The following is a 27,753-nucleotide window of genomic DNA, read 5'->3' as shown; positions in this document are numbered from 1 at the left end:
AGTCCTTATAGCAAAGGGAAGACATTTTTAAGCAGAGCTGCTCAAGCTCTACCTTGGCACCTATCTACATAAGTCACAATATCCCATGTCGCACTGACCCCACCATCTATGTGGTAGCTTCTGCACAGCCGGCAAAAGCCCAAGGAGTGCCTGGGGCTGCAGGGTCCCGGCGCCCCCAGCCACTGCTGGACGTGAAGGGGTCACTGTCCCTCGCAGCCTCTCGCCAAGCCCACTTATCAGCAAGCACTGCACAAGTCTTTTACACCCAAACCATGTGAAATTTCTGTTCAACACATCAGCTCACACACTCCAGACACGACTGTGGAGAAGCTGGACGTTCAAAGTAGAGGTGTGCAAACCTGCGTTGACTTCTTTTACTGTAACAGTTGATAATAATGCTTCGTTTTTCTAAAGTCAAAGTCGGATGCTAAACCACAGTCCATGCCAAGACAACAGACACAAACGGGAATCCAGCCAGGCAAACCAAGACATGTGGTAACCCTCCCTAAACAATCAGCCGCCTTAAACAATCTTCCAACAGAAAGACCCACCAATTAAAACAAATTGCCTTATTACAATAAAATCTTCACACAAATACATTTAAATATTGTTTTCATTGTAAATCTTCCTTTATAAAGTTCACATTACCAAATGGTGTTCTGAAATTTATCCCATCCGACAACTGAATTATTTAATTATTATATACAGCAAACCTGTAAGCAAATTCATAGAAAATTATTTCTTTTAAAGGTCACCTCACCCTTTGTGTTTTCCCAAATAAATGGTGGAAGTGTAGAACATTTACTCTAAGAACTCTTTGATTTACAGTCAAGTCATCTTTATAAAGAGTCGGCACGACTTGACTTGACTTGAGTCTTTATAATTATGAAAAGAAGACCCCTGGAGTCGTGCCCCCATACATTCTCTTAGTCTGCATATTAGTGATTGTGTAGAAGAAAACAATGTCAAAAAAAGGATTTTTCTTCTCAAATAAACTGCTACTTATTACTGCTTACTTCTCAGGGCAAACTCATGGCATGCATTTAATCACTCCATGAAAACAGCGTAATTATACTACATACAGAGCACTGCAATGATGCTGTTCAAACACAAGAGGCTTATCCTAACAAATACATTCACTACATGTACTTAGAAATACAAGCATTTTAAAATGCAGTATTGATTCCCACTCCTTACGTTTCTCATTCCTCATGTTTACTGCCTCTCTTCCTGACCTGGCCAGTCTATGTCACCTCATTTTCCTCACATTCCCCAGGAGGAGGTAATTTAAAAATCTGTACCAATCAGAATACTCTGAATCTTCTTGAAACAAAATGCAGAGAAGACGGAAGTAAGGAATAAAATGAAGATCAGCATTTCCAGTCCTAGATGGCTCCATCCCACCCCATTCACAGTTAACGAGAGAACTCCAACGAGCAGAGGCTGCGCTTTCTAACTCAGAAAGCCTGGAAGTGTGATGGCAGTGCCGACTCACCAGCAGTGTGACAGGCACCACGAGGCCATCCTGGAGCCCAGGGTGCACCCGGGCCATCCTCCCTCCCCGGTGCCCCCCAGGACCCGCCACCCCCCAGCACCACTGTCTGCTGGTTCACAGGGCTCCCAAGGACCCAGCTCCCTGTGAGGTCATCTTACTATGACCTCACACTCCTGGAAGCGTTTACTGTTGGGGGGGTTGTAATGCTTTTACAGTGCTACTAAAAACAGAAGCCAGAACACAGGGGCCACTGTACATCAAGAGCATAAACAACAATGGCAGCTCGGCCTTGTTCACGCTCGACGAAGCGACTCGTGACCCCTCTCGGCGGGAGTGACACCCCCATTTGTTTCCTGGATACACAAGACATTGTCCGTCTAGTCCGCTGAGTGTTAGATGCTTTCAGGAGTCTGAATTTTCCCTTCTTTATGGCTCCCCTTTTCTTCTCGATCAAGTTAACTTTAAATCTCCTAAGGTCAAATCCTTACTAGTCATTTAAGTACAGAAAAGACTCCCCAAAGGTTCTCCCTGCGATATATATAAATGCACACCTCAAGACAAATATGGTTATATCCTATCTCAGTATCATCAAAAGAGGACCAGATCACTGAGTCTGCCCACCAAGCCTTTCACAACCTTTTCAGCATACTTTAGATTATGCCCAATCTTTGAGTATACTTTAGATGAAATACTTTTTAGCATGTTTTAGATAAAACACTTCCCAAATAAAACAGCACACCCAGTTAAATAGCACACCCAGAATTTCAAATAAGCAAAAAATAGTTTTTACTGAAAGTATGTCTTAATAATTTCATGGGGCATATGGACACTAAAAAAAAAATCATTATTCATCTGAAATTCAAATTTAACTGGGCATCCTGATTTTACCTGATAACACTATCTCATGAATGCCTGTTCTAAATCAGATTCCTTCCAGGTTTGTTTGACTGGCTTCTGTGACTTAATTTTTATTCCTACGATTTTTCTATTGTTTTATCTTCTCTCAGTTGACTGATCTGCTGATTCCTCCTTGCTGCTACTGCTGCTGCTAAGTCGCTTCAGTCGTGTCTGACTCTGTGCGACCCCAGAGATGGCAGCCCACGAGGCTCCCCTCTCCCTGGGATTCTCCAGGCAAGAACACTGGAGTGGGTTACCATTTCCTTCTCCAGATTTCTCCTTAATGTCCTCCAAATACAAAAGGAAAACCCTCTTTTCTCTGCACTGTCACCCTTCTTCCCCAGCCTGCACACTGCCACCATGCATGTGATAAAATAAAATCCCTCCTTGACAAACATCCTGCACAAGACGAAAGCCCATGTCCTGTGGCAGGTCGGTGAGGCCCTTCACAAGCTGACCCCGACTGCCCGTTTACACTGGTCACCCCCATTGCCTTCGTGTTGGGGCCACACGGAGACGTCAGCTGTGCTCACATCCCTTTCCCCTGTCCTTCCCATTGCCACTCTTATCACCCCTACCCCCAAATCCTGGAGTTCACAAATTCTGCAAACTCGTGATCCCACAAGAGCCCAAGGGAAATAACAGCTATTCTAAGAATCTTACTCCAACTCCCTGGCTGCATTCTCAGAGCAAACCTAGTTATTTCTTTATTACAGCTTTGCATTTTCAAAGTCCCACCTCTCTCACCTACCACTATCTTAAACTTCACTTTGTATCCACAGGGGTGGGCTGAAATTAGTCAACAGCCATCTTTTAAAAGAACGAAGAACTGAGCAACCAACTGTATCCATGCCTTCGATGTCTTCTGTGCTCCAACAGGAACAACATGGGGCACTCGCTTTCTATCGTGTTCAGCTGCCAAACCATGACCGACTTTTGCGACCCCATGGACTGTGGCCGGCCAGGCCTCCCTGTCCCTCACCATTTCTAGGAGTGTGCCCAAGTTCATGTCCACTGAATCAGTGATGCCATCCAACCATCGCATCCTCTGTTGCCCTCCTTTCTTTCTGCCTTCAATCCTTCGCAGCACCAGGGTCTCTTCCCGTGAATCAGCTCTTCACACCAGGCAGCCAAAGTACTGGAGTTTGATTAGGTTGGTACAAAAGTACCTGCGGTTTCAGACCATCAATTTTAAGTCACTATAACTAGGCTCAAACACATCATTATTAATCAAAACAAGAACCATCACAATCAACACATTTTTGCCAAGGAGAAATAAAGCAAAAAAAAAAATCCATGCTTCAGGATCTGATGAACTCTGGGAAAGCAGTTTCTGCCTCCTGACGGTTGTGAAAGCGTTTTCCCTGCAGAAAGTTTTCAAGATGCCCAAAGAAGTGGTAGTCAGTTGGTGATATGTCAGGCGAAATGGCGGATGAGATGAAACTTTGTAGCCCAATTCATTCAACTTCTGAAGCGCTGGTTATGAACCATGTGGTCGGGAGTTGTCGTGGAGAAGAACTGGGCCCATTCTATTGCCCAATACCAGAGGCAGGTGTTGCAGTTTTCAGTGTGTCTCATCGATTTGCTGAGCACACTTCTCAGATGGAATGGTTTCCCCGGGATTCAGAAAGCTATAGTGGATCAGATGGCAGCAGACCACCAACGTGACCATGACCCTTTTCTGGTGCAAGTGTTACCTTGGGAAGTGCTCTGGAGCTTCTTCTCGGTCCAGCCACTGAGCTTGTCATCACCGGCTGTCATATAAAATCCACTTTTCATTACACGTAATAATCTGGTTGAGAAATGGTTTGTTGTTGTAGAATAAGAGAAGACAACACTTCAAAATGATTATTTTTAAATTTTTGGTCTGCTCATGAGGCACCCCCTTGTCAAGCTTTTTCACCTTCCCAATTTGCTTCAAATGCCAATGACCACAGAATGGCTGACACTGAGTTCTTCGGCAACTTGTGCAGCTGTAAGAGGATCAGCTTCAATAATGCTCTCAATTGGTTTTTGTCAACTTCCATGGGCCAGCCACATTCCTCATCTTCAAGGCTCCCTTCTCCTTTGCAAAACTTCTTGAACCACCACTACATTGCATGTTCATTAGCAGTTGCTGGGCCAAGCGCATTGTTGATGCGAGTTGTCTCTGTTGCTTTACGACCCATTTTGAACTCAAATAAACATATCGCTCAAATTTGCTTTTTGTCTAGCATCATTTCTATAGTCTAAATATAAACAGCAACAAGTCATTAGCAAAAAAAAGCAAAGCGAGAAATGCACATTAAAATGATGTATAACATATCCACACTTAAGAACATATTCCAATATCAAATGGCAAAGTTTAACAATGTAAAAACGCAATTACTTGTGCACCAACCTAACAGTTCAATATAACTGATCCTGAAAAGTTCCAAGCGGACTGATATCAGCAGAGGGTACCAGATACACTATCTCACTTCATACTTACTTTGAGTTTAAGTTTTTTTAATGTTTTTAAATTTTTATATAATTGTGATAATAAAACTAGGTTAAAAAAATTAAGAAGGCTAAGGTACGCCTCCTGCATTTAGAAAACAACAATCAACAGTCACCTACTTCAGTTTCATACATAAGCAAGTCAGAGGCAAGTCAGAAGAATCCCAAGGAGTAAGAGGAAATGACTCCAGTCACAAGTGGAATAAAAGGTCAGAGAGAGCGCTGTGACCATGTAGGCTGAGGATGCAGTCACCGAGGCCTGAAGCTAGCAGACTCAGGGGAGTCAGAATGAAGGTGGTCAAGAAGGGTTCTCAGGACAATAGCTCGAGTGAGGTACACTTAGAATCCAGAAGCATAAACATCCCCTGAGAAAGGAAAGGACGTCTTCTTGGCTTCCATTATCTATGGCACTTATTTCTCAGGAAGAGCAGAGGTAGCAACTAATCTTTAAAAAAAAAATAAAACAACTCTTTATCAAAAAATTTTAATTACTTTTTTATTGAAGTATAGTTGATTTCCACTGCTGTATTAGTTTCAGGTAACAAAGCCATTCAGTAATACATACATATATATCTACCTTCTTTTTCAGGCTTTTGTCTCTCATAGGTTATTAAAAAATACTGAGTATAATTCCCTGTGCTGTACAGTAGGTCCTTGTTATTTATTTTATATATAGTAGTATATATATGTTAACCTCAAACTCCTGATTTATCCCTCTGCTTTTTCCTCTTTGGTAAACATGATTGTTTCATTTGCTTGTCAGTCTATTTCTGTTTTATACTTTAAGTTCATTTGTATCACTTTTATTTTTTTAGATTCCACATATAAGGGATATTATATATGTCTCTGTCTGGCTTACTCCTTAGTATGGTAATCTCTAGGTCCATCCATGTTGGTGCAAATAGCATTATTTCATTCTTTTTATGGCTGAGCAACATTCCACTGTATGTATGTACCACATCTTCTTCATCTACTTCTCTGTCAGCTGACTCTTAGATTGTTTCTCTGTCTGGACTATTGTAAGCAGTGCTGCAATTAATACTGAGGTGCCTGTATCTTTCTGAATTATGGTTTTCTCTGGATATTTGCCTCTGAGTGGGATTGCAGGATCATTTGGTAGTTCTATTTTTAGTTTTTTAAGGAACCTCCATATTGTTCTCCACAGGAGCTGTATCAATTTACATTCCTACCAACAATGTAGGAGGGTTCCCTTACATACTCTCCAACATGTGGAGAGTTTTCCACATACTCTCCAGCATTTATTATTTGTAGACTTTTTGGTGATGGCCATTCTGATCACTGTGGAGGTGATACCTCACTGTACTTTCGATTTGCATTTACCTAGTGATCGGAGATGGAGAAGGAAATGGCACCCCAGTCCAGTACTCTTGCCTGGAAAATCCTATGGACAGAGGAGCCTGGTAGGCTGCGGTCCATGGAATCGCTAGGAGTCAGACACGACTGAGTGACTTCACTTTCACTTTTCACTTTCATGCATTGGAGAAGGAAACGGCAATCCACTCCAGTGTCCTTGCCTGGAGAATCCCAGGGACTGGGGAGCCTGGTGGGCTGCCCTCTCTGGGGTCGCACAGAGTCGGACACGACTGAAGCGACTTAGCAGCAGCAGTGATGGGAGAAGGCAATGGCAACCCACTCCAGTACTCTTGCCTGGAAAATCCCATGGACGGAGGAGCCTGGAAGACTGCAGTCCATGGGGTCACTGAGGGTTGGGCACGACTTAGTGACTTCACTTTCACTTTTCACTTTCATGCACTGGAGAAGGAAATGGCAACCCACTCCAGTGTTCTTGCCTGGAGAATCCCAGGGACGGGGGAGCCTGGTGGGCTGCCGTCTATGGATGGGGTCGCACAGAGTCGGACACGACTGAAGTGACTTAGCAGTAGCAGTGATCATCAATGTTGAGCATCTTTTTATGAGCCTGTTGTATCCATTTGCATGTCTTTTTTGAGAAAAGTCTATTTAGAAGAGACACAAGATGGCGGAGGAGTAGGTGAAAATGGAGTACATCTATTTTCACAGAGGCATCAGGAATGTACCTTCAGATTCAGAGGATCTCACAGAGAACCAGCTGAGTACTAACAGGAGTCCCTGACCACCAGACAGGAATACGCAGTTCCACGCAGAACTCACTAGGATGAAGGAAGGAAGAGAAAAAGAGGAGCGTGAGCAGGACCTGACCTGCACCAGGGAGCGGGGGAGGTGAAGCAAGGGTGGGATCCCAGGCGGCCTGCTGAGGCAGAAGGAAGCATTTGAGGCCATCAGAGTGACAGCAGCTCATCGGAGACAGGCTGAAGGAAGCGAGAACCGCACGGACCATCCGTGCTGCGGTCCTACATACCCCGGACAAGGACACAAGTCCACCCGAAAGCGCGGCAGCTGGGAGCTGGAGCATGGGAGTGGAGAGCAGTCCCAGGGCCAGCACTGCTGTTAACTGAGGGAAGATGATGGCCCAAGGGGACAGGAAGGAGGAAATCTGCACGGAATGCCTTTGAAGGAACGCTGGGCAGCCAAGGAGGCAGGGCGCCACTGCTGAGTCACCGCAGCGGGTGGAGCCATCACTGTGGCCTCCCTCTCCACAGGCGGCGCAGGCAGCTGACCAATAGAGAAAGACCCCAGGGAGGGCGGCCCTTTGAGCGCCTGACCTGCAGAGCAGTAGAGAAGGCCCCCGGCCAGGGGTGCCCTTGAGTGCCTCCTATGTCAAGCGATAGAGAAGGACCATCCAGGAAGGCCCTTTGAGTGTCAGCTGCCAGAGGACAGAAGAGGATTCTAATAGGGCCATTATCTTCTACACCTATGATGGCTGCCTTCCCTACACACCTGGTACTGCCGGGTCCCCGCGATGCAAGCCACAGTGCCACCGCCACACTCGGTCCTCTCGGGGGCAGAGCTGACAGAGGCTAGAGAAGAATATTTACAGCATCCCATCTCCTGCAACCGTGGCTGCTGGCTTCCCTGTGCACCAGGCACCACTGGGGTCTGCATGATCCAAGCGGCCATGCCACCTGCACAGTAGGTCCTCACTGGGGCAGAGCTGCCAGAGACTAGAAAAGAATCCTTACAGCACCATGTGTCCAGTGCCTGTGTGTGCTTCCCTGTGTATCTGGTTCAGCCGGGGTCCCCATGATCCGAGCAGCTGCACCACCTCCAGGCCCAGTCTTCACCGAGGCAGACCCAAGCCCTCCAGGGCAGCCTCAGGACCAAACTCCTAGGGATGATCCTCAGGCCGAGGTGGGGATAAAACAACAGTTGAGCTCCAGCGGCACAGTGATTAAGGAAAAGGATCAAAAACCTTCTCGCCAGCTGTACAAACTAAGGATTAAATCCACACCATCAGCTAGGTGGACTCTGTGTTTATGGAATACATAAAAGGACAATGAGTGTTCTCACAAAAGAAAACGCCCTAGCTCTGGCAGCTGTGGACATTGGAGGTGAGGGCACGCAGGAGTAGCACCAACTTAGGGTCTGAGCCGTCCCTACAGCAAGTCCTGAGACCAGACTCCTCGGTACTGGAGGGTTTCTTAGGGAAGCAGAAGTGGGCTGCGGCTCAAAGTGGCAGAAAGGACGCTGACAGCTGAGACCTGAGAAAAACATTTATTATTATTCTTATATTTTGATTCATTCTGTAGTTGGTGCAGGTTTTTTTTTCCCCCTCTTTTTTCCTCTGTTGCTGTGGTTGCTGTTTTCATTATGATCATTATCTATATTTTGGCTTTTGAGAATTTTTTTTGTTTTATTTTGTTTTTTAATCACGCTTTTAATTTCCTTTATTTCTACTTTGGCTTTCTGCAGTTTTGTGTATTTTTTTTTTCTTTTTTTGTTGTTCTATTCTTGTCGATATTTTTTATAGTAAATATAGATCTTTTTATATGCTAATTAACTTTGCTTTCCTATTTTTCCATTTTTTTCGTGGTGCTTGGCTGTCTTGTTCCCTTTGCTTTACTCCTCAGCTGGCACTATATTTTGGTCTCGTTTTCTGTTTTGTGTTGTCGTCAGTTTTGTTTTCAATTGGCCGGTATCATTTTTGGTTTCCTTTGCTCGCGGGGCCACTCTCCTTATTTACTTTGGTCTGTTTGGGGTTTGTGTGGGTGTATGTTCCTTTCTTTTTGATTCCATTTGTCTGATTTTTGCTTTTACCATTTGTCTGGGCTTTATTTTTTGACTCTTGAGTTTTCTGTTTATTTCTTATTTTATTAGTTATTTTCCTTTCTGGTTTTTGTTTCTTTTACTCCCCTTTATTGACATAACAAACAGCTTGTGGGGTCTTGGTTCCCCAACCAGAGGTCAGGTGTGAGCTCTTGGGGTGGGAGCGCTGAGTCCAGGACACTAGGCTGCCAGAGAACGCCTGACCTCGGGGAGGATTAATCAGTGAGAACGCCCACAAAGGCCTCCGGATGAATCCAAGACCCTGAGCCCAACTGGCAGCAGCACCCACACAGGATGCCTCATGCAAACAACAAGCGAGACAACCCAAGTGCAATCAGCGGACAGGCTTCCCACAGACACCCCAAAACACACCACCTCACACAGTCCTGCTTATCAGAGGGGAAAAAGCTCACTTCCTTCCACCAGAAGGCAGGCACAAGTCCCGCCCAACACGAAGGCTACACCAGCCACTGGACTGATGTGACCAACCAAGAGCACAGATCAAAAGCAAGAGACACTATGACCCTATAGCCTGGAGGAAGGAGACCTCAAACACAGTAAGTTAGACAAAATGAAAAGACAGAAATATTGTGCAAACGAAGGAATAAAGTAAAAACCCACAAGACAAAATAAATGAAAAGGAAATAGGCAAACTACCTAAAAAAGATTTCACAGTCATTACAGTAAAGATGTTGCAAAATCTCAAAAACAGAATGAAAAAAATGCAAGAATCATTTAACACATTTGACAAGGACTTAAAAGAAATAAAGAAAAAACAGTGACAACATAATCACTGAAATTAAAAATATTCTAGAATGAATCAATAGCAGAATAACTGAGGCAGAAAGGATAAGTGAGGTGGAAGACAGATGGGGGAAATAACTGCTGAAGAGGAGAATAAAGAAAAGAGAATGAAAAGAATTGAGGATAGTCTCAGAGACCTCTGGGACAATATTAAATCCACCAACATTCGAATTACAGGGGTCTTAGAAGAAAAAGAGAAAAATAAAGGGTCTGAGAAATTTTTTGAAGGGATTATAGCCAAAAGCTTACCCAAAATGAGAAAAGAATAGTCAATCAATTCCAACAAATGCAGAGTTCCATACAGGATAAACCCAAGGAGAAACATGCCGAGACACATATTAATCAAACTAACAAAAATTAAACACAAAGAAAAAATATTAAAGGTAGCAAGAGAAAAGCAACAAGTAACATACAAGGAAAACCCCATAAGGTTAACAGCCGATTGATCAGCAGAAAGATCTCTGAAGGAGGATATATTTAAAATAATGAAAAGCAAAGATCTACAACCAATATTACTCTATCCAGCAAGGGTCTCATTCAGATTCAGAGAAATCAAAAGCTTTATAGATAGTCAAAAGTCAAAAGAGAATTCAGCACTACAAAAGCAGTTTTACAACAAATGCTAAAGGAATTTCCCCACAGAGGAAACAAGAAAAGACCCACAAAAATAAACCCAAAACAATAAAGTAAAGGTTAATAGGATCATACATATCAATAATTACTTTAAATGTAAATGGATTAAATGCTCCAAACAAAAGACTGGTTGAATGGATACAAAAATAAGACTCACATATATGCCATCTATATTAGACTCACTTCAGAACCAGAGCCAAATACAAACTGAAAGTGAGATAATGAAAAAAGATATTTCATGCAAACAGAAATCAAAAGAAAACTGGAGTAGCAATTCTCATATTAGACAAAATAGATCTTAAAGAATATTATAAGAGATAAGAAGGACACTACATAATGATCAAGGATCGACCCAACAAGACATAACTATAAATATTTATGCATCCAACAAAGGAACACCTGAATACATAAGGCAAACACTAGCAGACATAAAAGGGTAATTGACAGTAACATAATAATAATAGCAGGCTTTAATAAGTCACTTACACCAATGAACAGATCATGGAGACAGAAAATTAATAAGGAAACGCAAGCCTTCAGTGAAACACAAGCCCTAAATGACACATTTAGACCAGATGGACCTACTGATATCTTCAGGACATTCCATCCAAATGCAGCAAAAAACACTTTCTTCTCAAGTGCACATGGAACATTCTCCAGGATAAATCACATATTGGGCCACAAATCAAGCCTCAGTAAATGTAAGAAAACTGAAATCATATCAAGCATCTTTTCTGACTACAATGCTATGAGTGTGTGTGTGTGCACACTCAGTTGTGTATGACTCTTTGCTACCCCGTGGACTGTAGCCCACCAGGCTCCTCTGTCCACGGAATCTTCCAGGCAAGAATAGTGGAGTGGGTTGCCATTTCCTACTCCAGGGCATCTTCTTGACCCAGGGTCAAACCCATGTCTCTTGCATTTCCTGCACTGGCAGGCAGGTTCGTTACCAGCTGAGCCACCTATGAGATTAGATACCAAATACAGGGGAAAAAGGTATAAGAAACAGAAACACATGAAAATTAAACTATAGGCTTCTAATAACCAACAAGTCATTAAAGGGAAGTCAAAAAATACATAGAAACAAATGACAATGAAAATATGACAACCCCAAACCAATGGAATGCAGCAAAAGCAGTTCTAAGAGGGAAGTTTATAGCAATACAATTCTACCTCAAAAAACAAGAAAAACATCAAATTGACAAGCTAACCTTACACCTAAAGTGACTGGAAAAAGAAGAACAGGAAAACCCCAAGTTAGTAAAAGGAAAAAATCATAGAAGATAAGAGCAGAAATAAATGAAAAATAAATGAAGGGAACAACACCAATGATCAATAAAACTAAAAGCTGGTTCTTTGAGAAGACAAAATTTACAAACCATTAGCAAGATTTATCAAGAAAAAAAAGTGTGAAGACTCAAATCAGGAAAATTAGAGATGCAAAGGGAGAAATTAAAAGTCAACACAGACACACAAAGGATTATAATAGATGATTAAGAGCAACTATATGCCAACAAAATGGACAACCTGGAAGAAATGGAAAGGTTTGTAGAGAAGATCAACCTTCTAAGACTGAACCAGGAAGAAATAGAAATTACAACCAAGTAAATCACAGGTAATGAAATTGAAAATGTGATAAAAAAAAATCTCTCAAAAAACAAAAGTCCAGGGCCAGATGGCTTCACAGATAAATTCCATCAAATATTCAGAGATGAGCTATACCTATCCTTCTCAAACTCTCTCAAAAAGTTGGAGACAGAGGAACAATTTCAAACTCATTCTACAAGGCCACCATTACTCTGATACCAAAACTGGAAAAAGACACCATAACAAAAAGAAAATTACAGGCCAATATCACTAATTAACATAGATGCAAAAATCTTCAACAAAATTCTAGCAAACAAATCCAACAACACATTAAAAGGATCATATGCCAGGATCAAGGTGGGTTTATCCCAGGGATGCAAAGAGTCTTCCATATACCCAAATCAGTCAATGTGATATACCATGCTGCTGCTGCTGCTACTAAGTCGCTTCAGTCATGTCCGATTCTATGCAACCCCATAGATGGCAGCCCACCAGGCTCTGCTGTCCCTGGGATTCTCCAGGCAAGAACACTGGAGTGGGTTGCCATTGCCTTCTCCATTGTGTGAAAGTGAAAAGTGAAAGTGAAGTGGCTCAGTCGTGTCCGACTTGTAGCGACCCCATGAACTGCAGCCTACCAGGCTCCTCCATCCATGGGATTTTCTAGGCAAGAGTACTGGAGTGGCTTGCCATTGCCTTCCATATTAACAAGTTAAAAGATAAACGTCATATGATACTCTGAATAGATGCAGAAAAAGCTTTCAACAAAGTTCAGCACCCATTTATGATTTAAAAAAAAAACACTCTTCAGAAAATGGGCAGAGAAGGCACCTGTGTGTGCTGTGCTCAGTGACTTCAGCTGTGTCTGACTGTGCGTGACCCTGTGGACTGTTGCCTGACTGGCTCCTCTGTCCATGGCATTCTCCAGGCAAGAATACTGGAGTGGGTTGTTGAGCTCCCCTCCAGGGGATCTTTCCGATCCAGGGATTGAACCCACATCTCTTACATCCCCTGCACTGGCAGGCAGGTTCTTTACCACTAGCGTCACCTGGTAACTCAACATTATAAAGGCCATAGATGATACACCCACAGCTAACATTTTCTCAATGGTGAAAAGCTGAAAGCATTTCCTCTAAGATCAGGAACAAGACAAGGGTGCCCACTCTCACCACTATTATTCAACATAGTTTTGGAAGCCCTAGACATGGGAATCAGAGAAGAAATAGAAATAAAGGGAATTCAGATTGGAAAAGAAGAAGTAAAACTCTCACTGTTTGCAGACAATATGATTTACACATAGAAAACCCTAAAGATACTACCAAAAAATTAATAGAGCTAATTAGCGAATTTGGCAAAGTTGCAGGATCATAAAGTCAATACACAGAAATCTCTTGCTTTCCTATGCACTAGCAATGAAAAATCAGAATGAGAAAGTAAGTATTCAGTCCCATGTACCACTGCAATGAAAGGAGACAAAAGACCTGTATACGGAAAACTATAAGACACTGATGAAAGAAATCAAAGACAACACAACCAGATAAAGAGATATACCATGTTCCTAGATTGGAAGAATCAACAGTGTGAAAATGACCATACTACCCAGAGCAATCTACGAACTCAGTGCAATCCTTATCAAGTTACCAAAGGCATTTTCCACAGAACAAGAACAAAACATTTTACAATTTGTATGGAAACACGGAATATCCCAAATTTTCAAAGCAATCTTGAGAAAGGAAAATAGAGTTGGAGGAATCAACCTTCCTGACTTCAGATTATCCTACAAAGCTACAGTCATTAAGACAGAATGGTACTGGAACAAAGACAGAAATATAGACCAACAGAACAAGAAAGAAAGCCAAGAGATAAACCCACACAGCTATGGGCACCTTATCTTTAACAAAGGAGGCAAGAATATACAATGGAGAAAAGACAGTCTCTTCAATAAATGGGGCTGGGAAAACTGGATAGCTACATGTAAAAGAATTAAATTAGAACACTTTCTAACATCTTGCACCCAAATAAACTCAAAATGGATTAAAGACCTGAATGCAAGACCAGAAACTATAAAACTCCTAGAAGAAAACATAGGCAGAACACTCTGATATAAGTCACAGCAAGATCCTCTACGACCCACCTCCTAGAGTAATGAAAATTAAAACAAAAATAAAGAAGACCTAATTAAAGCTAAAAGCTTTTGCACAGCAAAGGAAACCATAAACAAGATGAAAAGACAACTCTCAGAATGGGAGAAAATAACTACAAATGAAGCAACTGATAAAGGATTAATCTTCAACGTATACAATCAGCTCATGTAGGTCAGTATCAGAATAACAAAAAACCCAATCATGAAATGGGCAGAAGACCTAAACAGACATTTCTCCAAAGAAGACAAACAGATGGCTAATAAACACATGAAAAAATGCTCAACATCACTTATTATTAGACTAATGCAAATCAAAACTACAATGATGTATCACCTCACACTGGTCAGAACACCCATTATCAAAAAATCTACAAACAATAAATGCTGGAGAGGATGTGGAGAAAAGGGAACCCTCCTGCACTGTTGATGAGAATGTAAATTGATACAGCCACTTTGAAGAACAGTGTGGAGACTCATTTAAAAATTAGGAATAAAATTACCATACGGCCCAGCCATCTCACTACTGGGCATATACCCTAAGAAAACCACAATTCTAAAAAACACATGTAGCCCAATGTTCATTACAGCGCTGTTCACAATAGTCGGGACATGGAAGCAACCTAGATGCCCATCGACAGATGAATGGATAAAGAAGTTGTGGTACAGATAAAAATGACTGAATGTGAGTGAATTCTAGTGAGGTGGATGAACCCAGAGCCTGCTACAGAGAGTGACGTAAGTGTAAAGACAAATATCATATATTAGCAAATGTATATGGAATCTAGAAAACTGCTACTGATGAACCTATTTGGGGGGCAGCAGTAGAGATGCAGACATAGACAGCAGACTTGTGGACGCAGGAGGGAAAGGAGGGGGGGGTGAATGAGAGAGTGCCACTGAGACACGCGCGCTTCCACGTGCAAACACAGACGGCCAGCGGGGTCTGCTCCAGGACACAGGGACCTTGGCCAGTGCTCTGTGACAGCCTCGAGAGGAGGACAGGATGCGGGGTAGGAAGGATGTAGGAAGGATGTTCATGAGGGAGGGGACGTATTTATACATGAGGGACTCATGTGGATGCACGGCAGAAACCAGCACAGCATTGTAAAGCAATTATACTCCAAGTAATAATAAAAATTAAAAAAAAAAAGAAATGTGTATTTAGACCTTCTGCCCATTAACTGGGTTGTTTGTTCTAACGATTTGGAGCACATAATCTGTTTGTATATTTTGGAGTTTAATCCTTTGTTGGTCACATCATTGGCAAACATTTTCTCCCATTCCACAGGCTGTCTTTTTGTTTTGTTTACAGTTTCCTTTGATGTGCAAAACTTTTGAGTCTAAGTAGATCCCACTGTCTTATTTTTTTGTTTTTATATTTGTTACTCTAGGAGACGGACCCAAAAACATATTGCTGCAATTTGTGTCAAAGAATCTTCTGCCTTGGTTTCTCTCTAGGAATTTTATAGTATCCAGTCTTACATTTAGGTCTCTAATTCATGCTGAGCTTATGTTTTCTGTATGGTGTTAAAGACTGTTCTAATTTCATTCTTTAACATATAGCTGTCAAGTTTTCCCAGCACCACTTAGGAAAGAGACAGTCTTTTCTCCATTCATATTCTTGCCTCCTTTGTCATAGTAATCAGAACTATGTGTGTGGGCGTATTTCTGGGCTTCCCAGCCTGTCCCACTGACCTGTATTTCTGGTTTTGTCCCAATGCCATGCTGTTTTGATTGCTACAGCTTTCAGCATAGTCTGAAGTCAGGGATCCATATTCTTTCAACTCCATTTTTCTTTCTTACAACCACTTTGGCTCTTTAGGGTCTTTTGCTTTTTCATACACAATTTGTAAAGCTTTTTCTTCTAGTTCTGTGAAAAATGCCATTGATAGTTTGATAGGCATTGCATTGAATTTGTGGTAGGCTGCAGTCCATGGGGTTGCTAAGAGTCGGACACGACTGAGGGACTTCACTTTCACCTTTCCCTTTCATGCATTGGAGAAGGAAATGCCAACCCACTCCAGTGTTCTTGCCTGGAGAATCCCAGGGACGGGGGAGCCTAGTGGGCTGCCGTCTATGGGGTTGCACAGAGTCGGACACGACTAAAGTGACTTAGCAGCAGCAGCAGCAGCAGCACTGAATTTGTAGATTGCCTTGTGTAGTATAGTCATTTTGACACTATTAATTCTTCCAGTCTAAGAACACACTTCCATCTGTTAGTATCATCTTTGATTTCTTTCATCAGCATTTTATAGTTTTTGGAGTACAGGTCTTTTACCTCCTTCAGTTCAGTTGCTCAGTCATGTCCAACTCTTTGAGACACCATGGACTGCAGCATGCCAGGCTCTCCTGTCCATCACAACTCCTGGAGCCTTCTCAAACTCATATCCATCAAGTCGGTGATGCCATCCAACCATCTCATCCTCTGTTGTTCCCTTCTCCTCCTGCCTTCAATCTTTCCCAGCATCAGGGTCTTTTCCAATGAGTCAGTTCTTCACATCAGGTGACCAAAGTATTGGAGTTTCAGCTTCAGGATCAGTCCTTCCAATGAATATTTAGGACTTATTTCCTTTAGGATTGACTGGTTGGATCTCCTTGCAGTCCAAGGACTCACAAGAGTCTTCTCCAGCACCACAGTTCAAAAGCGTCAGTTTTTTGGTGCTCAGCTTTCTTTATGGTCCAACTCTCACATCCATCCATACATGACTACTAGAAAAACCATAGCTTTGATTAGATAGACTATTGTTGGCAGAGTAATATCTCTGCTTTTTAATACACTGTCTAGGTTTGTCATAGCCTTTCTTCAAGGAGCAAGCATCTTTTAATTTCATGGCTGCAGCCACCATCTGCAGTGATTTTGAGCCCAATAAAAGAAAGTCTATAACTGTTCCCATTGTTTCTCCATCTACTTGCCGTGAAGTCATGGGACCAGATGCCATGATCTTAGTTTTTTTGAACATTGAGTTTTACTTCCTTAGGTAGATTTAGCCCTAAGTATTTTATTTGTTTTGATGTGAAAGCAAATGAGATTATTTCCTTAATTTATCTTTCTGATCGTTCATTGTTAATGTATAGAAATGCAAGAGATTTCTATCTATTTATTCTGTATCCTGCAATTTTACTGAATTCATTGCTGAGCTTTAGGAGCTTTCTGCACCTAATCTAATCTCAAGGGAAATGTCAGTAAGGTTGTTCAGAACAGCTACAGCATCTCCAATGGTACTGTTTCCTACTAGCATCTAATTCTGGCTGAGCCTGGAAGTAGTGCTTCTCAGAGGTTGTCTCAGGCAAACTGTGGGCCTGAGACAGGCCTTAGCAATCTTCTTCCCTCAGGAAGGGTTTCTTCCCTCAGGAATAAGGAGGAATGCATACTAGCGGGAGAGGGAGGAGAGAGGGGAAGGAGAGGGAGAAGCAGGGAAGGGAGTGGTGGGAAGGATAAGAAGGGAGGGGGAGTTAGAAAGGGAGAGAGCGAGCAGAGAGTGCGTAAGCGTATGGAGAAAAACAGGAGACAGAGAAGAACAGATCCTGAGTTTGCTTCAGAGACTTGAAGACGGGGTAAGTATAATGTGCCCACAGCATATCCAGGCAGCGCTACCTATGGGAACTCAGCACAGGCACAGCAGCCACCCATTCAACCAAGGAACCTTGCTATGTGTCAACAGTAAAAAAAAAAAAAAAAAAAAGTCTAGCAGAGTATTCATCTGAATACAATGCCACTGCAGTGAAAGAATTAGGAGGTTCCATTAATTTATTAATGAGATTCTCCACGCAAGCTCTCAGTTTGCCAGTAGGGAACAACTATATTTAGAAGATATTAAAAGTGAGTATCTGTTGCAAAGCTCCCACCAGACTGTGCTGTGTGTGTGCTGTGCTAAGTCGCTTCAGTTGCGTCTAACTCTCTGGGACCCTATGTACAGTAGCCCACCAGGCTTTTCTGTCCATCGGATTCTCCAGGCAAGAATACTGGAGTGGTTCAAACACAGGTTCCATCAATCGCCAGTTTGGGTCAAATCCATTATTCTCCGTAAGACTCAAATTTGTTCACCTGCACAGTGAAGAGAATGAGGGGTTATGAAGACTGAATGAGAAGATTTGTGTGAATGGTCACTGCAGCGTCTGGTATGCAGTAAATAATAAATGTCAGCTGCCATCATCAGACCCATTTTCATCACTACAACTCCCCCCCATCATTAAGATTATTACATGAAATAATTACATTTGACAGTACTTTATTAAATGTAAAGTGCAATTTGTAATCATATATAAATGCTGGCTCTCAGTAGAAATGAATACTTGATTTTTCTAAAGAAAGTTGCTTCAAATGAACCCATTTTTGACATTTATATAGAATATAACAGTAGCCTGCACAAAGCTCCTCCGTCCATGGGATTTTCTAGGCAAGAGTACTGGAGTAGGTTGCCATTTCTTTCTCCAAGGAATCTTCCCGACCCACGGATTGAACCCAGGTCTCCCACATTATAGATAGACGCTTTACTGTCTGAGCCACCAGGGAAGTCCTAGATGGAACTACCTCTTACCTACTTAATATAAATGATTTAGGGGTCTTTATAAGAGAACCATAAACAGAACCTAATAATCAAACTCCTTAATACTATTTCTCTCTTCAGCACAAAGGCCAAAATTAAGTCTTTACCAATGAAGAATTCTAGTGTCACTGAGAGATTGTGCCTCCTCAGAATGTACCTGGCTCCCTTTACTCAGTCCTGCGTTCAGTATTCCAGAAGAGGGCACCAGTGTGCAAGGCGGCTTACGGAGTCTGACCCTAACTCATGGAGAGTGTGAATTTGCCTTAGCAACACGAACTTCAGTAAATAATTGGACTCCTCATCCTTCCACAGATTCAGACTCCTCTAGGGGCATGGTCCAGAAGATACAGGTTTCCACATTTTGCTTTTGGGGGGGTTTTTTGTTTCCTTTTGCCTTTCTATATTAAACTGCAGCTTTTCTGGGCCAGCTAGCTCTTAACTGAGCATGAAGTATCTGTGTAATATTATCAAGTCAACTTTAATACAACCACATTATAAAAATTTGAGATGAATCATTTGTAAGGCAACTATTTCTAGATGTTGAACTTGATGACTAAGCTAGAGAAAAAATACAAAAGCATTTACACATTCACTATTTGCACAGGAGATACTTTGTACAAGTGGGATCAATGAATCTCAATCCAAGGGGACAGGAAAGGAAGACTAACTGACTTGCAGAGAGACTAACTTGTTTTCCTGGAATACTGTTGAAATGTAATTGGAATTCTAAGTTTACAAGGTTCATAAAAAACAGCTTTTGGCTATGTTACTTCACGGCCTTAATATGGCATTAAAATTTCTAATGACATCATAGCATTCTCCATCCTGACAAAAGAAAAATAAAGGGGCAATTACATTTCATTTCCTTGTAAATTAATAAGCAGATGGTCTGAAGTTGATTATATCATTTAATAATGTGATTAAAATATACTACATACTCTGCAGGAAACAAAGCACTCTGAATTTAGACAACACAGAAAAACACTTGTTATCCAAGCCAAGATATCGCATCCCTTCCTGTCTCTTCCAATTCAAATTATCTAATTTTAAAATATTTTATTTAAAGGAAGATTTTATTTATTATTCATAAATAAATAAATAAGCCAATCAATTAATCAAAGATTCACTGGAAACCTCCCTCCTCCAAATAAGAAGGAAGAAAGGAGGTGCTACTTGACCTCACAACTCAAGAAAAAAGGAATGCAAGAGGTCCAACTGCCTCTCGCTGCCTAATTCAATACAACTATTATCAAGACAGCTTAATACCCTCAGGCAGAACACTCACTGTAGCACAGAATGAGATCAAATTTAACTCCCAAAGAAAAGTTATAGAAAGAAACGCCAAATTTTTTAGAATTTATTTTATTGAAGTATAGTTGATTTATAATGTTGTGTTAATTCCTACTATACAGCAAACTGGTTCAATTACACACATATATACACACACACATATACATACATATACACACATATATATACATACGCACATATATACATACACACACATATATACATACACATATATATATACACACACGTGTACACATATACATTCTTTTTCATATTCTTTTTCATTATGGTTTATCACAGGTTTTTAAAGTAAAAAAATGCCTAGGCTAGCTCCTCTTTTTCTCTCTGAAATCCTTATCGAATAACAAGAGAGGATCATACAAACAAATAATGGTCACATACAATTCCTACAAGAAAACGACTGACAATGGTTGTTTTGCTGTAACGCTTATAACGACACTGCTCATTAGAGCTTCCCAGTTTAATCTATCATTAAAAAAAAGTCATTCAAGAATAATAAATTCCCAAACAGCCATTTAGAAACTCAATATATGCCTTATTATTGGTTAAATCCTAATTATCTAAAATTTTCTGGTTTCTTAAGATTCTTTTCATATGTGACTGATACTTGAAATAATCAGTTTTTTATCACTATGGTTATATTATTGAGAGAAAGTTATGACTAAACAATAATGGCTTTAAAGTACCATATTCTGGACCTTCCTGCCCCAAGGTGATTAAAAATACTCAATTTCAATTTAAAAAATAAGAACCACTGAATTACCTTCCATCAGATCTCAAAATATCTTCTAATTATTAATATTTACATTTAATGGATGTTCCATACATTTTAGAATGCAACGAATAATTTTTATGCAAAAATTTCTTTTCTGTCCACATTTTTGCTGAGTAGAATTAGTATTAGTATATATTCACTGGGCACCAGAGCTGGGCAACAGAAGGTTGGATGGCATCACCAACTCAATGGACATGAGTTTAAGCTAACGCCAGGAGATAGAGAAGGACAGGAAAGCCTGGCGTGCTGCAGTCCACGGGGTCACAAAGAGTCAGACACGACTAAGCGACTACGCACAGCACAGAACAGCAATCATTAGGGGTAAACAAGTAAAAATTAGCTCATTAACGTAAGTATTCTACCCTTAAACTAAACATTACAAGTGCTTAAAAGTGTACTTGTAAGCATGAAGTTAGCGTGATCACATGCACATCAAGTTCTGAGTACCATTTTCCAGCCAGAGAACCACGGGGGCTCTGCTCCCCTCTTGTTCTCTTCTCTTCTAACTCTTCCATCTTGTGAAGCACAAGACGCTTCACAGATACTTTCTGTGGTTAGATACTGTCCAGGTTTCACCATTTCTAATAACGCTTTCTGCCCTCTCTTCAAATCCTTACAAACACCCGTCCCCACTGCCCCATCAGTGCCGGGCTTGGCGGCACCTCCCCGGCATGCTCAGAACCACACATCTTCCCCCAGGTCTCTCTCCTGCCACACGCCCACCACATGGCTGGTAGCAAAATAAGGATGGCACAAGATTCTTTGCTTTCAATTTCCTCTGTTTTGGACAAGACTAGAGTTTTGTTTTTGTTTTTTTTAATCCTGGTTTTTACATTCAATTCTAGAAGTTTATGGCCAACTCCTCAAACATCACCATTCAAAAGATCACTGACACACTCTCTAACCAATGCCTTTTATAATACAACTTTTAAGTTTACCTAATATTTTTAAAACTTTGCTAAATCCCAATGCACCAAGAAAACATTTAAGATAATTAGTATTAAAATTTCACTTCTCCAGACATAGAGAACAGACTTATGGACACGGGGAGAGAGGAGGAGAAGGTGAGATGTGTGGAGAGTAACATGGAAACTTACATTACCATATGCAAAATAGACAGCCAATGGGGATTTGCTGTATGACTCAGGGAACTCAAACAGGGCTCTGTATCAACCTAGAGGGGTGGGATGGGGAGGGAGACGGGAGGGAGGTTCAAGAGGGAGTGGACATATGTATAACTATGGCTGATTCATGTTGAGGTTTGACAGAAAACAACAAAATTCTGTAAAGCAATTATATTTCAATTAATAAATAAATAAATTTCGCTTCTCCAATTTCAAGAAAACATAATCATGCCAAGTTCCAAATGCTAAACTTAAAGATTATAGGTAAATATTCCTTATGAGAAAAATAACAAACTAAAGAGAGCTATGTGAATTTAAGACCAGTATTTATACTCAATAACTAACAGAATCAACAAAAACTCTTGATTTTTCATTAACAAATGCTAAGTTACTTCAGTCCTGTCCAATCTGTGCAACCCCATAGACGGCAGCTCACCAGGCTCCCCCGTCCCTGGGATTCTCCAGGCAAGAAAACCGGAGCGGGCTGCCATTTCCTTCTCCAATGCAGGAAAGTGAAAAGTGAAAGTGAAGTCGCTCAGTCGTGTCCGACTCTTAGCGACCCCATGGACTGCAGCCTACCAGGCTCCTCCGTCCATGGGATTTTCCAGGCAAGAGTACTGGAGTGGGGTGCCATCGCCTTCTCCAAACTGAATGTTAATCTGGAGGGCTGCATGTAAATCAATTAAGTTAGAACACTCCCTCGCGCCATACACAAACCTTAACTCAAAATGGTCTAAAGCCTAAGACATGACCATAAAACTCCTGGAAGAGAACATTCCCTGACAAAAATCATACCAGTGCTTTCTTAGGTCAGTCTTTCAACACAAAATAAATAAAAGCAAAAATAAACAAATAGAGCCTAATTTATAAGCAGATTTATAAGCTTCTGCACAGCAAAGAAAACCAAAAACAAAATGTAAAAAACAACCTACTGAACGGGAATAAATATTTGCAAATGTTGTGACCAATAAGGTTTAATTTTCAAAACAGACAAACAGCTCAATATCAAAAAGAAAACAAAACAAAAAAAGCAACCAATTCAATCAAAACACGGGCAGATGATCTAAGTAAACATTTCTCCAAAGACATACAGATGGCCAACAGGCACATGAAAAGATACCGCTGCTGCTAAGTCACTTCATTCGTGTCTGACACTGTGCGACCCCATAGACGGCAGCCCACCAGACTCCCCTGTCCCTGGGATTCTCCAGGCAAGAACACTGGAGTGGGTTGCCATTTCCTTCTCCAACGCATGAAAGTGAAAAGTGAAAAGTGAAGTCGCTCAGTCGTGTCCGACCCTCAGCGATCCCATGGACTGCAGCCTTCCAGGCTCCTCCATTCATGGGATTTTCCAGGCAAGAGTACTGGAGAGGGGTGCCATTGCTTCTCCAGAAAAGATACTAAACATTGCTAATTATCAGAGAAACGCAAATAAAAACTAGAGTGAAGTATCATCTCTCATTGATAAGAATGGCCATCATCAAAGCATCTACTAATAAATGCTGGAGAGGGTGTGGAGAAAAGGGAAATCCCCTACATCGTTAGCACAAATGCAAATTGGTTGCAGCCACTATGGAGAACGGTATGGGGGTTCCTTAAAAAATTAACGATTGAGTTACCATATGATCCAGCAATCCCAGTCCTAGGCATATATGATGCTGCTGCTAAGTCGCTTCAGTCGTGTCCGACTCTGTGAGACCCCATAGATGGCAGCCCACCAGGCTCCCCCATCCCTGGGATTCTCCAGGCAAGAACACTGGAGTGGGTTGCCATTTCCTTCTCCAATGCATGAAAGTGGAAAGTGAAAGTGAAAGTGAAGTCGCTCAGTCGTGTCCGACTCTTAGCGACCCCATGGACCGCAGCCCACCAGGCTCCTCCATCCATGGGATTTTCCAGGCAAGAGTACTGGAGTGGGTTGCCATAGGCATATATATGCAGATGAAAACTCTAATTTGAAAAGATACACGCACCTCAGTGTCCATGGCAGCACTACTCACAACAGCCAAGATATGGAAGCAGCCTAAGGGCCCACTGACAGAGGAGTGGATAAAGAAGATATGATGTGCGCGTGTGTCCACACAGCGGAAGATCATTCAGCCATAAGAAAGACTGAAATAAAGCCGTCTGCAGCAACATGGAGGGACCTAGAGGCGATAATATGAAGTGAAGTAAGTCAGAGAGAGACAAAGACCACAAGATAACACTTAGACGTGGAGTCTAAAGAAGTGATATAAATGAACCTAATTACAAAGCAGAAATAGACTCACAGACTCAGAAAACAGACCTACAGTTACCAAAGTGGAAAGAGGAGGAGAGATAATTTATGAGTTTGGGATTAAAAGATTCATAGTAGGACTTCCCTGGTGGTCCAGTGTTTAAGAATCCGCCTGCCAATGCAGGGGACATGGGTTACATTCCTGGTCCAGGAAGATCCCACATGCTATGAAGCAGCTAAGCCTGTGAGTCACAGCTACTGAGCCCCAATGCCTACGGTGCATACTCTGCAAAAGGAGAAGCCACCACTATGAGAAGCCTGCTCAACGCCAACGAAGGGAAGCCCCCCCAACTAGAGAAAGCCCACGCCGCAACGAAGACCCAGCACAGCCAAAAGTAAAGGCATCAAATTCATTCAGGTTCGATGCAGGATACAGGACGCCTGGGGCTGGTGCACTGGGATGACCCAGGGGGATGGTATGGGGAGGGAGGTAGGAGGGGGGTTCAGGATGGGGAACATGTGTACACCCGAGGCGGATTGTAATTAGCCTCCAATTAAAATAAATAAATTTATATTTTAAAAAATAAAATAAAAATAAATAAATAAATAAATAAAGGCCCCCCCCCAAAAAAAAAACAGACGCACGCTGCTATATATAAAATAGATAGATGGTCCTCCTGTATAGTAAAGGGAACTGTATTCAATATCTTGTAATAACCTATAACAGAAAATAATCTGAAAAGATAAATAACTGAATATAACTGAATCACTCTGCTGTACACCAGAAACTAGCACACTGTAAATCAATTATAATTCCATTTTAAAATAACTGAATGTTAATAATTTCTCTCACTCATTGACCAGTTTCCGTGGAAATGAAGACTATTTCCCCAGGTAATTCAAACATTGCTCTAGATATTAAATATTTACGCTGCTTTAACAGGGACGGGGGAGCCTGGTGGGCTGACGTCTATGGGGTCACACAGAGTCGGACACGACTGAAGTGACTTAGCAGTAGCAGCAGCAACAATATCAAAAATTTAGACTTCTACACACATATAGACAAACAAATACCTCTGCTACACACACATACCAATAAAGCTATAAAACTTCATATGGCTTATGAACCTCCATATCCATTGCTTCAAATATTTTATTGAACCATAATCTATTCCATTACTTCAAATGTTTGTTTCAAGGAACGGATAGCAGGAAAAGAAAATTCTTCTCAAGGACAGACACTTCATACTATAAAAATAGGAATGGCAAGTAAGCTGAGCATTCTAAACTTCTAAACCCACCCTCTGTAGCTTCACAATGCAGATGAGTTACTCTGAATACCAAAGACTTAGTTCTTCAGAAATTTTACTTTGTTTAATCGTATTAGAATCACTTTTGTTGTTTTGTTTACAATAAAACTTTTACTTTCTATCCTACATGGGACACACACTCTATGAAACATGCATTCAAACTTCCACAAAGCTATTAGATTTACAAATTAAGACACTTTTGTACCAGAGAAGCTTTGGTTCAGGAGGGGCCACAAGAGGGTCTTCGGTGGCCCGAATCCAGCAGGTGGCGCAGACTGAGTGAGGATTAGACTTCAAAGAAGAAAAGCAAACAGAAGATGATCTGGTCATATATACACCTCCTTTCAAAAGAAGCACCACACAGAGCCCAGACAGCACCTGTCCATCCAGCCCAGTTCCTCCAAGGGCACCATTGAGAGGAGGGGCAAAGGCCATAGCCCATCCCCCAGAGTATGTTCCTACTGCACTTTCGCACCAACCCAAGTTGGACCCAAGAGCCAACCCAAGGCTCTTAAGAGCAACAGCCCATGCCACAGTGTAGGAGAAAAGGCAGAAACGTCCTCAAATTCAGCTTGTAAACTGGAGAGAGGGAATGACCCAGCTGTGATGGCCTGGGCCAACATCCCCCAGCAACAGTCCCTCTGCTCCCTCACCCAAGACCATGAGGTTCAGGTGTGATGCACACAGCAATTCCCAACACTGTGCTGCAAGAAGCTGCACATCAGAGACGAACCCAGAAGCAGCAGGCACTTACATTTTGCGACTTTCAGAGAACATAGCCATTTCAGAATGAAATTCACCGGAGAAATATAATATATACTAGTCCTCCCTAGTACATTGACTCTGTAAAGATCTTGTCTTTTTTCTAAAATAAAAAAAAAACACATGTCAGAAGACCAAGTTCAGATATTTTAAAGTTTACAGAACAAGAACGTGTGGTCACCCACCGTTCTCCTGAGTCCTGGCACCTCTTGGCTCCTATCTCAGCATATACACTCACTCAGAGATGATCATTCAACCCAGTCACTCAGCTCTATGAAGTTTTATTTCACTTTATTCTTTAGTTTTATTTCTGATGGATATGATAAGTAATATCACTCTGGTTTTATAAAGTAGTAAAAAAAAAAAAAAAAAAAAACAAGGTGCAGGAAAGAGGAAGGGAAGGTGAAAGGAGGGCGGGGAGGAGGACAAAGAAAAGAAAGACTAAGCCAAGAGCCAGAAAAAGCTCCCAAGAAGCCTAAAAGGAAAAAGCAACCAAGCTACCTACCAGTCTGGGGCACCATTCGGGCGACACGCTCCTTCCGTTGGGGTCGCAGAACAGAGAATGCCCTTTGGCACCACTCTTGCAATTCATTTTAAAATTTGTCTTTCGACTGTAGCCAAATCACCTGGGCGGTTTTACTTTCACGTTTTGAATTCCTATCCTTAAAACTAGGGCTGATAAAATAAAACCTAAATATACTTTGAGTCAGTCTCGCCAGCCCTCTCAAAAGATCTTTACCCCAACATTTAAAAAAAGAAAACACCAGTCAGGTAGCACTAACAGCAAAGGTGTGACTTCTCCCTCCCCTTTACCCACCAGAGGTGTTAAAGGTCCTGCCCTACTGGAGATCAGCCCGGCTTTTTGGTCCTGCCACCATGGGCATTCCTAAACTCTGCCATTTGCTGCAATGCCCCAGCTCCGAGTCACCCAAGAGCTGACGTTTCTGCACCTTGTCACAGTGCTGTCACATGCTAGTCACTTCATAGCGACCAAAAGACCTGCAGAAGTAATTCCTATTGATACCACTCAACACATGCCAAGGTTTGGGAAAAGCTCATTATTACAAATGAGGATACCTGCCCTCTCCCTTAACAATTACAGATGGTGCTTTATACTACACACAGCCATGTTCAAAATGTCTCCTAATAACTGAGGATAAGGCTGGGAAACCACTACATATCAATTTTATAGAGGGAAAAAAAAAAAGTGAGGCTGAGAGAGACTAAATGACTTTCCCAAAGACACAAAGATACTTATATATAAAACTGGAATTGAACCAAGACCTGTCTTCAGTCCTAAAGTACTTTCCACAGTAAACAATCCATTGTACCAATATAAACCTTGAATAAAACTGAAGCCATTAAGGAAAAAAATTATGGGTCTGGAGACTCAAAAAGACCTAGACTCAGGTCTCAGCCCCAGCAAGGCGTTCACCTCTGTCAGCCTCTGTTTCCACATCTGCAAATAATGAAGATCATAATACCTGCCTTAAAAATCAGGCACTCAAAAA

General features: G+C 41.6%; 1 protein-coding gene across 13 annotated transcripts in view; it reads right to left on the bottom strand.

The window, feature by feature from the left end:
• The window catches only part of PSD3 (pleckstrin and Sec7 domain containing 3), a 492,229-nt gene that overhangs the window by 248,011 nt on the left and 216,465 nt on the right, over window positions 1–27,753 (bottom strand). The window contains exon 1 of one of the 13 annotated variants that reach the window (XM_070781672.1): window positions 26,235–26,589. The exons of 11 other annotated variants lie outside the window; for them this stretch is intronic. In XM_070781672.1, coding sequence (XP_070637773.1) covers window positions 26,235–26,263 — 29 coding nt within the window. In that variant the 5' untranslated portion in view covers window positions 26,264–26,589. Of the gene's footprint in view, window positions 1–1,495; window positions 1,600–26,234; window positions 26,590–27,753 lie in introns of those variants that run through there. One more of the 13 variants, XM_070781671.1, reaches the window with a different exon arrangement.

The sequence above is a fragment of the Bos indicus genome, chromosome 27, assembly GCF_029378745.1.
Source record: "Bos indicus isolate NIAB-ARS_2022 breed Sahiwal x Tharparkar chromosome 27, NIAB-ARS_B.indTharparkar_mat_pri_1.0, whole genome shotgun sequence".
NCBI lineage: Eukaryota > Metazoa > Chordata > Mammalia > Artiodactyla > Bovidae > Bos > Bos indicus.
This window is presented reverse-complemented; position numbering and strand designations above follow the sequence as displayed.